Raw genomic sequence first — 12,290 nt, 5'->3', positions numbered from 1 at the left:
ATTCCACTGGCAGCCTCCTATTCTGAACTAAAAACAGAACATGCTGGAAATGCCAGCAGGTATGGCAGCATCTGGGGAGTGTGAAACAGGTAATATTTCAGATTTGATCATTCACCAGACCTAGTAAGTAACACCAGATGGAATACAGAACACCTTCACTCACCCGTCTCTTTTCCATTTGGGTCATTGGCCACCTTTGTTTTTCCAAAAGAATATTTTGGGCAATTTCCTTTTTATTTAGAACAATTAAATATCTATTCCAGCGTAAGAATTCTCAACCGTTATATCTATTATTCTGCTTTGCCTATACCTGTGCTTATTAAAGTTACAAAATTGAGACAAACTGGCCAACAGATTTTGTGTTGTCATATACAAAAAAATTGCACACCTATTTCTTCAAAATTTAATTTTACTCAGCATTTGCCCATTAGAGTTTCCACCTACAGGTGCATGAAGGAGGAACCAACACTAGATGCATATAGTATGTTTACATCATTGCAAGTAGTAAAGAAACTTGAATGCTTTTATACTTATTGTTATAAGATACCTACAATGTCTCTAGTGGTTTCAGGTAAATGCAAGCCATCTAAGGATCCTGCAATGGTTTCTTCTGCAACTAATTTGGAAGCCCTGAGGATCTTGACCTTGGTTGCCATATTTCTGGCACTGCTGTTCAAAATGCTCAAAGTCACATCATTGTATAAACCAATCCTCTGATTCGTGATCATCTTTCTGTTCTCACTCAGCAAATCCTCATATACTGGATCTAAGAAAAATAAAAAGTTACTTTTACAAGTCAAATTAAAATTTAAGATAACCTAGAGAACATCCAAAGTTTATAGCATAAAATATGGAAATTGAGGATTTACCTTGAAGAACCCAATAAATGTCATTAGTTTCTGCCAACTTCTCCAGAAGAGGCGTAATTGATGTAAGATTGATTTTATACTGTGTGAGGGCTTCCATACTCCCATTATGTATCTTAATTGACCACTGTAAGCAAACAAACATATCAGTGTTGCATTGCAAACAAATTAAGAAATCTGCAAAATATTCTACAACCCAACTTAAAGAAAATTAAATTACCGTAGCAGCTCCCACCACAATAAGATGGGGTTTTAGTTGGGCAGCCTGTAAAGAAAAACAATAGTTACATTTCTGTAGTCATGTAAGCAGACATTCATATTGTCAGTACAAGATAGGAAAATTACTGTGATATTATGTCCTAAAAGAAGGTTCTTAGTACATAGCTATACAAGGAAACAGCATGACAATAAAGGAAACACTAAGAAACATGATCTAATCTTCTTAAATATGCTAAATTAACTTGGAGAAGGTAACTAAAGAAGAAAATAAGAGATTAACATCCTTTTCACCTTTCTGTATATTAACATAACTGGGCACAGCTAGGTAGAACTACATTTGTTGGTTTCTGGGCACATCGGAAAACTTAAGATAATCTGTTGTTTTCAACAACCAATACATGAACAAATGACAGTACAAGTAAAAAGTCCATTGACAAGCTGAATGCATTTGAGATGTGGAAGTATACGATGTTCTGCATATCCTACACAGACAGAAAGATTAATGAATGAGTCTTAGAAAAGAGGAAATCAATGCATAACAAAGAGATACAGGGTGTGATTGAATGGAAACATTGCCAAGTGTCATTTTGGGCACGAGTGGTCGGGTGTTCCTCGACTGCCACGTTAGCAAGATTGCGGTCCGTATTCTAAAGCATTTAGTGCCAAAAACGAGCACCCACGAGCTTCTCACCATCACTGGCTGTCTTGCTGTCTGATTCACCAGACTCGTGCCTCAGCTGCTTGTCAGTGGTACTTTTAAATGCTCCCTCACCACTCTTTCAGAGTAGAGGGGCTTCAGATCTACCTCTAGTGATAGATCAGATTGCTACACAGTTCCGGGACACTTACTGGAGTATGGAACAAAGTAAGTAGGGAAATCAGCTTCTGTTATTTTGGATGCCAGAGTTTGCTACAATTGGAACAACATATGTAATCTGAGGATGCAAAGATTATGCAGTCAATCCCTGTGATTGGAAATCCTTTTGAAGATGTAATGCTTTCCTGAAGATTGTGTCATCAACCCATGTGATTGGAAATCTTTTCAAACTAATTAAAGATGAATTTAGCAGCCCAATTAATTGCCAGAAGTACTTCATACTCTAAGAGCTGATCAATACCACATCCAAGATCCCTCCTTAACTGAGCAGTGCGGGAAGACTGGAGCTGCCAGATGCAGCATTATCTATCAGTCGTGGGAAAGTTGGCATGTTTACAATGTTATGCAGGCTACACCTCCCATGAAAAATAGATCAGAGACATTTATGCTATCCCAGCCACACCAACTAAATACAGGTTCAAGATTATCCACAACAGAAGACCATTCTCAATTCCAAGATGTGTAAACACCCTTTACCAAAATCAGTGCTTCATATAAACATATCTATACACAGACAAATAAACACACAAAACTATATACATAAAAAATAAAATCAACTTCATTTAGGAATAGCATTTAAAGAAACAGAAAGAAAGAAAAATCTTGCAAATGTCACATTTTCTAGTGCGCACTTGTATATGTGCCTGTATGAAAAAATACATTTGGAGGTTAGGGTTGCATGTTGACTATTTTTCTTACTTTTTGTTTTCCATTTGATCAAATCACCCAATTTCTATTAAGTCCACTCTGAAAGCCAACTCTTGAAGAACTTATAATGCTGACCATTGGAATATTCTTAACTTGTACGCTTTTGTACCATGAGCGACAAATATAGTAATTGATGCACAGTCCAAAGATGTGCAGATTAGGTGGATTGGCCATGCTAAATCGCCGTTAGTGTCCAAACAGGTTAGGTAGGGTTAATTAATGGGTTAAGGAGATAGGATGGAAGTGTTGGCTTAAGTCGGGTGCTCTTTCCAAGGGCCGGTGCAGACTCGATGGGCTGAATGGCCTCTCCCTGCACTGTAAATTCTATAATATTATTGCATTGATTCAGAAAATATATATTTTGTCATAGGACAGATTATTAAATGCCCGAATGTGTGGCTATTCTAGTAATAAAATCCATCATAAACAAATACTGTGGAAGACAGATCAGTCAAACTGAGGAGCTTCATTTATTTAGTCTACCAGGATAAAAATTTTAATCAATAAGCTCGAAGTAGTGTTAGAATGGAAATATTTAGCCGTAAACTTGGAGATTTCCGTGAAGTAACATACAACGCCACAGAAAATAATATGTGAGGAAAAATGTGTATTTGGTGGTTTGTTTAAAATCAGGAAGACAAGTTGATAAAAAAAAAAAAAGGCTGGAAGGGCACATTGAAAATTTAAATTCATGGAGGTGGGCTAGAAATAAGCAGATTTACATAATGACCATTTGTTCTGGTTGGTACGATGTATTAAATACTCCTAAGATACATCATCCAATTTCAATCCATTTTGTCCTTAAAGAATTATATACTACTGCACCGCAATTTATGACTTTTCTTGATCACACATATGGCTTGCTTGCCCATTGCTACATGTACATATATTAGGAACACTGATGAGGACTCTAAACTGAAAATTACATCCACAGTTATGTACTTATTTTGATAAATGTGTACATACAGTTGAAATGGGTCAGTTTTAGATTCCCTTAAAATTATCAGGCATGCAAACAACACATTATCAAGTTATCTAACTAAAGGCAAAATAATTATCTCCCCAAATATTCCACTGATATTAATGTTGCATGACCAGGAATGGTGATTTCAATACTAGGAAGGGGTTTACTGTGAATATTGAAGTTACACTTGGACTACATAACAGTCACACTGGTAGGTTAGAAATTCAGCGAGAATTCTTGAAGAAATAAATTGGTTGCTCCCATCTGCGAGAGATGATGGGAATGTAGCCTCAGAATTTTGGCAGACAGATGAGATCATCTGCTGCACTTTTTTGATGGCTGAACAAACCAATTCTGGAAAGTCTCTCCTTTGTTGAAAGTGCGGGATTATCTCTGCTGACAGCTAGGGCTGGCAGATACTCTGGAGCTTCTGAAACCACATGTGGTCATGGTGGCGAATTTCAGCCCACAGCTGGTGTTATCTCTTGCTTCAATCATCAGCTCGAGTTTTCCACCTGGCGTGATCATGTTAAGGGCTTTCATGTTTCTTGACAGCATCCACGAATCAGGTCTTTGTGGCATCCAACTGGTGTCTTGGCATGGGCTAATTCCATGTATATAACAATGGGGGTTGTTGCTAACTTTGGCTGTTTCTTCATTTAGCTCTGTTTAATTACGTTTGCTCAAGAGTCGGCAGGTATCTTTCGACACCGCCACAAGGTTCAGAACCGAATACTGATCAAAGACTCGATACACCAGTTAGTAAGTTGAAAAGCAATGCTCATTTATTTACACACAGTCAAATCTACTCATGCATAAACTCCACAAACTAAACTACTACTATTACTAAAGCCTATACTTAGCTTCGGGTGCCCACTCAGTCAGAGGAACAATGGCCGTTGCTCGGTTCTGAGGCTGCTGGGTTGAGCTGTTTACAGGATAGCAACTAGGAGCGTCTATCTCATAGCGTGCGTTGACTTGGAACTTACTTGGTCTGGTGTAGCTGCTAGGCTGGTCTCTCTCTTTGCTGAGAGCCAAAGCCAAAGGAGAAAGATTCTCCCTTGGGGAATACCTTTTATACTAAAAAGGGCTTCGCGGGCTTTTGGGCGGGCCTTGAACTTGGCCTCAATTAATTGGGTCTTGTCCCAATCTTCCTCCAATAGAGGGGTGGTTCCCTGATCGCTGGGCGTGTCCTAGGGACCGTTGGTCTGCTTTGTTTTAGTCTCTTCTGGCGCCGGGGTGTCTGCCTTAACATTGTGTATCTAAATGTTTCCCTTTTGTCCCCGGAGATGGCTCATTAGTATGTAGATTGCTTGGCAGTTTCTGTCCTGTCTGAGAGCTTAAGGTTCTAATCTGTCTGTGCGGAGTCTGCACATCCTCCCCGTGTGTACGTGGGTTTCCTCTGGGTGCTCCGATTTCCTCCCACAGTCCAAAGATGTGCAGGTTAGGTGGATTGGCCATGCTAAATTGCCCTTAGTGTCCAAAATTGCCCTTAGTGTTGGGTGGGGTTACTGGGTTATGGGGATAGGGTGGAGGTGTTGACCTTGGGTAGGGTGCTCTTTCCAAGAGCCGGTGCAGACTCGATGGGCCGAATGGCCTCCTTCTGCACTGCAAATTCTATGATAATCTATGATAATCAACAGACAGACCTTGCACCTGCTCATTTCTTAGTATTGTCCAATTTTCCCTGCATTCTTTGCAAGTGTCCATTTTGTAACCACGTCCCGGTTACAAAATGGACACTTGCAAAGAATGCAGGGAAAATTGGACAAGACTAAGAAATGAGCAGGTGCAAGGTCTGTCTGTTGATTATCACAGATTATCATAGAATTTACAGTGCAGAAGGAGGCCATTCGGCCCATCGAGTCTGCACCGGCTCTTGGAAAGAGCACCCTACCCAAGGTCAATACCTCCACCCTATCCCCATAACCCAGTAACCCCACCCAACGCTAAGGGTAATTTTGGACACTAAGGGCAATTTAGCATGGCCAATCCCCTAACCTGCACATCTTTGGACTGTGGGAGGAAATCGGAGCACCCAGAGGAAACCCACGTACACACAGGGAGGATGTGCAGACTCCGCAGACAGATTAGAACCTTAAGCTCTCAGACAGGACAGAAACTGCCAAGCAATCTACATACTAATGAGCCATCTCCGGGGACAAAAGGGAAACATTTAGATACACAATGTTAAGGCAGACACCCCGGCGCCAGAAGAGACTAAAACAAAGCAGACCAACGGTCCCTAGGACGTGGCCTTCCCAGATGGCTACAGGATGGGACCATATCCCATCCTGAGCACATGCCTCAAGAAGCAAAGCCTTCCTTTGCTTGATTAGCACCAGCATGCTCACCATGTTTTCCCCAGCCAGGCATGCTTCACTGGTAACTTTGTCTTTCCAAGTGATGCTGGGAATGCATCAAAGAAACCGGAGACATTATTGTGCCTTTTTCTTGGTGGATGCAAGATGTCCAGGCTTCACTGCCACGCAGCTATGTGTTGAGGATACAGGCCTTGTAGATAAGCATTTTGATCTTGTGGCTCATTTTGTGAGTCAGCGAAAGTCGGTGGCTGTCTTTCCAATATGTGTGCTGAGCTCTTCAACAGACAGGTTGTCTGCCACCAAGGTAGCAGGATTTGCTGACTGATTCCTGTGGGGTGTTGTTGAATCTGATCCCAGGCATGCACAACACTGTCCCATAACCACAGTTTTCTTAACATTGTAAATGAGGAAGAATATGAACCTTTTGAGCTGGTCTTCTGTTTGAGCTACAGTGCAGCACATAAACAGACAGAAGCTCTCTGATCAGGACATACCTCAGCTTTCAGTCTTGAACAGTGTATGGAAGTACACTCTTTTCATGTCAGCAGGGGAAAGTGCGCCGAGGAGGACAGAGAAAAGCCACATAAAACAGAGTAGGGGCTAAAACGCAGCCTGTTTCATCCAGTTATTAATCCTCAAACTGTGAGAGGCAGAGATAAAACTGAATGGCGACGTGCGTATTATGGAAGGAACATATGAGACTCCAAAGCTTGAGAGGGCAGCATACATCCCCTAGTGTCTGATAGAGGCCCATCTTATTCATGGTGTCAAATGTGAAAGCAACAAAAGCAAGGTAGAGTGGCATTTGCTGTTCTCTGCAATTCGCCTGAAGCTGAAGGTAAAGATAATGATGTTTATTATGCATCAACCTGCTCTGAAACCAGATTGTGCTTCTGGGTATATTCTGTTGGTTAGTTGAAAGAGTCTCTTTAAGACTTCCAGTTGCGGCTATGCGGAGCTAAGTCACACGTTCGGCAGCTCCCGCTAAAAACGGACTTTTGGGCTCTTTTTAGGGCCCATAACGGCGCTTGTACGACGTTTCCCGGTGTGGGAAGGGGACAGCAACATTCCCCCGATAGTGTATGGATTGGACCAGGAGTGGGGCGATTAAAAAAGTGACATTGAAGCAAAGAAAGGTGCGAGGGAGGAGGACCAAGATGGCGGCGGGCAGAGACCAGGCAGCGTGGAGGGAGAGGGCGCAAGAGCAGCAGGAGGTTCTCCAGCGCTGTTTTAAGGAACTGAATGCAGAGCTGCTGGAGCCAATGAAGGCCTCAATCGATAAGCTGCTGGAGACCCAGGCGGCCCAAGAGGCGTCGATCCGGGAGGTCCGGCAGAAGGTTTCAGAGAACGAGGACGAGATCCTGGGCCTGGCGGTGAAGGTGGAGACGCACGAGGCGCTCCACAAGAAATGGCAGGCGAGGTTCGAGGAGATGGAGAACCGGTCGAGGCGGAAAAACCTGCGGATCCTGGGTCTCCTGGAGGGGCTGGAGGGATCGGACGTGGGGGCCTACATGGTCACCATGCAGAATTCGCTGATGGGGGCGAGAGCCTTTCAAGGGCCCTTGGAGCTGGAGGGGGCCCACCGAGTGCTGGCGAGGAGGCCCAAGTCCAGCAAGCCGCCGCAGGCGGTGCTGGTGCGGTTCCACCGGTTTGCTGATCGAGAGTGTGTGTTACGGTTGGCCAAGAAGGAGCGATGCAGCAGGTGGGAGAACGCGGAGGTCTGGATCTACCAGGATTGGAGCGCGGAGGTGGCGAAGAAGAGGGCGAAGGCAGTGCTGCACAGGAAGGGGGTGAAGTTCGGTATGCTGCAGCCGGCGCTTCTGTGGGTCACCTATAAGGATCGACACCACTATTTTGAGTCCCCGGAGGAGGCGTGGGCCTTTTTTCAGACCGAAAAACTGGACTCAGACTAGGGTCGAGGATGAGGGGCTGCGGTGGTGGGATGGTTGGGGATTGTTGGGTTGTGTTTCGAGGGGGGTTCTTTGTTTTTTGGGGGTTGATTGGGCATTGTTTTGATTAGGTCCGCCGGGCGGCTCGTTGGAGAGGGGGGGGGGGTAAATTGCTGGGAGGGTTGATGGTCGGTAGGGGAGATGGGGCCCTGCGCGGGAAGGGGGGGGGGGAGAAGAGCCCTGTGTTGGGGGTAGTGGGACCGGGCCTGGAAAAGGAGCTACGCCAGGGAGGCGGGGCCGGGCGAGTAGAAAGCGCGGGGTTTTTCCCACGTATAGGGCTGAAGGGGCGGGGCTAGAGCCGGGAAGAGCGGGCTTTTTCTCCCGTGCTGGCAGTGGAATGGATGTGATCCCGCTGGTGGACAAGGGTGGGGGGGGTGGTAAGTGGAGCGGCGGGAGTGGCCGGGGTCAGCAGGAGTCAGCTAACTTGCGGGAGTGCAATTGGGGAGCAATGCAGCTAGGGGGGTGGGGGGAGGGAAGCTAGCTTGGGGGGGGGGGGGGGGGAAAGAGACGGGACGACACCGGGTTGCTGCTGGAATGGCCAAGGGGGAGCTGGAGTTAGTAGAGGAGGTCGTGGCGGGGGTCTGCCGCTGTGGGGAACGGGCCGTGCGGGGGGCGCGGGCACATGGCTGGCCTAGGAAGGGCTATGGCTAGTCGGCGGGGGACAGGGGTGAGCAGCCCCCTGATCCGGCTGAATACCTGGAATGTAAGGAGACTGAATGGGCCGGTCAAGCGGGCCCAGGTGTTCGCGCACCTGAATGGGCTGAAGGCGGATGTGGCCATGCTTCAGGAGACGCACCAGAGGGTGGCGGACCAGTTATGGTTGAGAAAGGGGTGGGTAGGGCAGGTGTTTCACTCAGGCTTGGATGCAAAAAAATCGGGTGGCGGTGATCTTGGTGGGAAAGAGAGTGTCGTTCGAGGTATCGAGCATTGTGGCAGACAGTGGCGGTAGGTATGTGATGGTAAATGGCAACTGCAGCGGGAGCGGGTGGTGGTGGTAAATGTATATGCCCCGAATTGGGACGATGCGGGGTTCATACGGCGTATGCTGGGCCGGATTCCGGATCTGGAGACAGGGGGCCTGATAATGGGGGGAGATTTCAACACTGTGCTGGACCTGGTCGAGGACAGGCAGGAGGCCGGCGGCGGCCAAGGTGCTGAGGGGGTTCATGGACCAGATGGGAGGAGTGGATCCATGGGGGTTCGCGAGACCGGGGGCCAGGGAATTTTCATTCTTCTCCCATGTCCATAAGGCGTACTCCCGGATTGACTTTTTTTGTCATGAGCAGGGCGTTGATTCCAAGGTTGGAGGATATGGAGTACTTGGCGATAGCCATTTCTGATCATGCTCCGCACTGGGTGGACCTCGAGTTGGGGGAGGAGAGGGACCAGTGCCCCTGTGGCACCAAGAGGTGGGGTTGCTGGCGGACGAGGAGGTGAGCGGGCGGGTCCGGAAGTGTATAGAGAGGTGCCTGGAGGCTAATGACAATGGGGAGGTGCAAGTAGGGGTAGTCTGGGAGGCGCTGAAGGAGGTGGTCAGAGGAGAGCTGATCTCCGTTAGGGCACACAAGGAGAGGGGGGAGAGGAGAGAGAGGGAGAGGTTGGTGGGGGAGATGGTGAGGGTGGATAGGAGGTACGCGGAGGCCCCGGAGGAGGGATTGCTCAGGGAGCGGCGTAGCCTCCAGGCTGACTTCGATTTGTTGACCACCAGGAAGGCGGAGGCGCAGTGGAGTATATGAATACAGAGAAAAGGCAAGCCGGATGCCAGCGCACCAGCTTCGGAAGCGAGAGGCAGCTAGGGAGATCGGGAGTGTTAGGGATGGAGGAGGGAACACGGTGCGAAGTGTGGTGGATATCAATGGGGTCTTCAGGGACTTCTACAAGGAACAGTACCGGTCTGAGCCTCCACTGGAGGAGGGAGGGATGGGTCGCTTCCTGGACTGGCTGAGGTTTCCGAGGATGGAGGAGGGGCAGGTGGCTGGGTTGGGGGCGCCGGTTGGGTTGGAGGAGTTGGTCAAAGGGATAGGGAACATGCAGGCGGGGAAGGCACTGGGGCCGGATGGGTTCCCGGTTGCATTTTATAGAAGTATGCGGACCTGCCGGGCCCGCTGTTGGTGAGGACCTTCAACGAGGCAAGGGAAGGGGGGCCCTGCCCCTGACGATGTCTAGAGCGCTGATTTCTCTGATCTTGAAGTGGGACAAGGATCCCCTACAGTGTGGGTCAGATAGGCCGATCTCACTCTTAAATGTAGATGCAAAGTTGCTGGCAAAGATTTTGGCCATGAGGATAGAGGACTGTGTGCCGCAGGTCATACACGAGGATCAGACGGGGTTCGTGAAAGGGAGGCAGTTGAATACTAATGTACGGAGGCTCTTGAATGTTATAATGATGCCAGCAATGGAAGGGGAAGCGGAGATAGTGGCGGCGATGGATGCGGAGAAGGCCTTTGATAGGGTGGAGTGGGGTACCTGTGGGAGGTGTTGAAAAGGTTCGGGTTCGGGGAGGGGTTCGTCAGGTGGGTGAGGCTGCTGTATGAGGCCCCGGTGGCGAGTGTGGCCACGAACAGAAGAAGGTCAGAGTATTTCCGGCTACACCAGGGGACGAGGCAGGGGTATCCCCTGTCCCCCCTGCTCTTTGCACTGGCGATTGAACCCCTGGCCATGGCGTTGAGGGAGTCGAGGAACTGGAGCGGGCTGGTGCGGGGTGGGGAGGAGCATTGGGTGTCGCTCTATGCGGATGATTTGCTGCTATATGTGGTAACCTGGTGGGGGGAATGCCGGAGGTGATGAGGATCCTCAGGGAGTTTGGAGATTTCTCCGGGTACAAGCTTAATATGGGGAAGAGTGAGTTGTTCGTAGTGCACCCGGGGGACCAGGAGAGGGGGATTGGTGAGCTCCCGCTAAAAAGGGCGAGAGGAGTTTCAGGTACCTGGGGGTCCAGGTGGCTAGGAGCTGCGGGGCCCTACATAAGCTTAACTTCAAGAGGCTGGTGGAGCAGATGGAGGAAAACGTTAAGAGGTGGGACGTGCTGCCACTCTCCCTGGCGGGTAGAGTGCAGTCAGTTAAAATGACGGTGCTCCCGAGGTTTTTGTTTCTGTTCCAATGCTTCCCCATCCTGATCCCGAGGGCCTTCTTCAGGCCAGTTAACAGGAGCGTTATGGGGTTTATGTGGGCGCAGAAGACCCCGAGGGTGAGAAGGGTGTTCCTGGAGCGGTGCAGGGATGGGCGGAGGGGGGGGGGGGGTTGGCACTGCCTAACCTCTGTGGGTATTATTGGGCCGCCAACGTGGCGATGGTGCGTAAGTGGGCGATGGAGGGGGGTGAGGCGGCATGGAATAGCCTGGAGATGGCGTCCTGTGTGGGCACGAGCCTGGAGGCGCTGGTAACGGCACCGCTGCCGCTTCCTCCAACGAGGTATACCACGAGCCCGGTGGTAGCAGCTACCCTCAAAATTTGGGGGCAATGGAGACGTCACAGGGGGAGGTGGGGGCCTCGGTGTGGTCCCCGATTCGGGGGAACCACTGGTTTGTCCCGGGGAGGATGGACGGAGGGTTTCAGAGCTGGCACAGGGTAGGTATTAGAAGGATGGGGGCCCGGTTTGTGGACGGGAGGTTCGCGTGCCTGGGTGAGCTGGAGGAGAAGTTTGGGTTCCCCCGGGGAACACCTTCAGATATATGCAGGTAAGGGCGTTTGTTCGGCGGCAGGTGGTGGAGTTCCCGCTGTTGCCGCCATGCGGGGTCCAGGACAGGGTGCTGTCGGGGGGTGGGTTGGAGAGGGAAGGATCTCGGCAACGTATCAGGTGATGCAGGAGGAGGAGGAGGCCTCGGTGGAGGAGGTAAAGGGTAAGTGGGAGGAGGAGTTGGGTGAGGAGATTGACAAGGGGATGTGGGCGGATGCCCTGGGGAGGGTGAACTCTTTCTCCTCTTGCGCGAGGCTCAGCCTCATACAATTCAAGGTGCTGCATAGGGCTCACATGACCGGGGCAAGGATAAGCTGGTTCTTTGGGTGCGAGGACGGGTGTGTTAGGTGCTCAGGGAGCCCAGCAAATCACACCCACATGTTCTGGGCTTGCCCAGCGCTAGAGGACTTTTGGAAGCGTGTAGCGGGGATGGTGTCAAGGGTAGTAGGGTCAAGCTGGCTGGGGGCTCGCAATATTTGGGGTGGCAGAGGAGCCGGGAGTGCAGGAGGCGAAAGAGGCTGGTATTCTGGCCTTTGCGTCCGGCGAAGGATTCTTCTTCAGTGGAAGGATGTGAGGCCCCAAGCGTGGAATCCTCGATCAACGATATGGCGGGGTTTATTAAATTGGAGAGGGTGAAATTTGCCTTAAGGGGTTTGGTGCAAGGGTTTTTCAGGTGGTGGCAACCGTTCTTAGACTTCCTGGCAGAAC

General features: G+C 49.2%; 1 protein-coding gene across 1 annotated transcript in view; it reads right to left on the bottom strand.

Moving 5' to 3' along the window:
* casd1 (CAS1 domain containing 1) overlaps positions 1 to 12,290 on the bottom strand; it is a 179,347-nt gene that overhangs the window by 51,795 nt on the left and 115,262 nt on the right. The window contains exons 7-9 of the mRNA XM_072509039.1: positions 1,087 to 1,131; positions 870 to 993; positions 552 to 766 (exon numbers count right to left, since the gene is read on the bottom strand). Coding sequence (XP_072365140.1) covers positions 552 to 766; positions 870 to 993; positions 1,087 to 1,131 — 384 coding nt within the window. The remainder of the gene's footprint in view (positions 1 to 551; positions 767 to 869; positions 994 to 1,086; positions 1,132 to 12,290) is intronic.

Source organism: Scyliorhinus torazame, chromosome 6 (assembly GCF_047496885.1).
Source record: "Scyliorhinus torazame isolate Kashiwa2021f chromosome 6, sScyTor2.1, whole genome shotgun sequence".
Taxonomy (NCBI): domain Eukaryota; kingdom Metazoa; phylum Chordata; class Chondrichthyes; order Carcharhiniformes; family Scyliorhinidae; genus Scyliorhinus; species Scyliorhinus torazame.
This window is presented reverse-complemented; position numbering and strand designations above follow the sequence as displayed.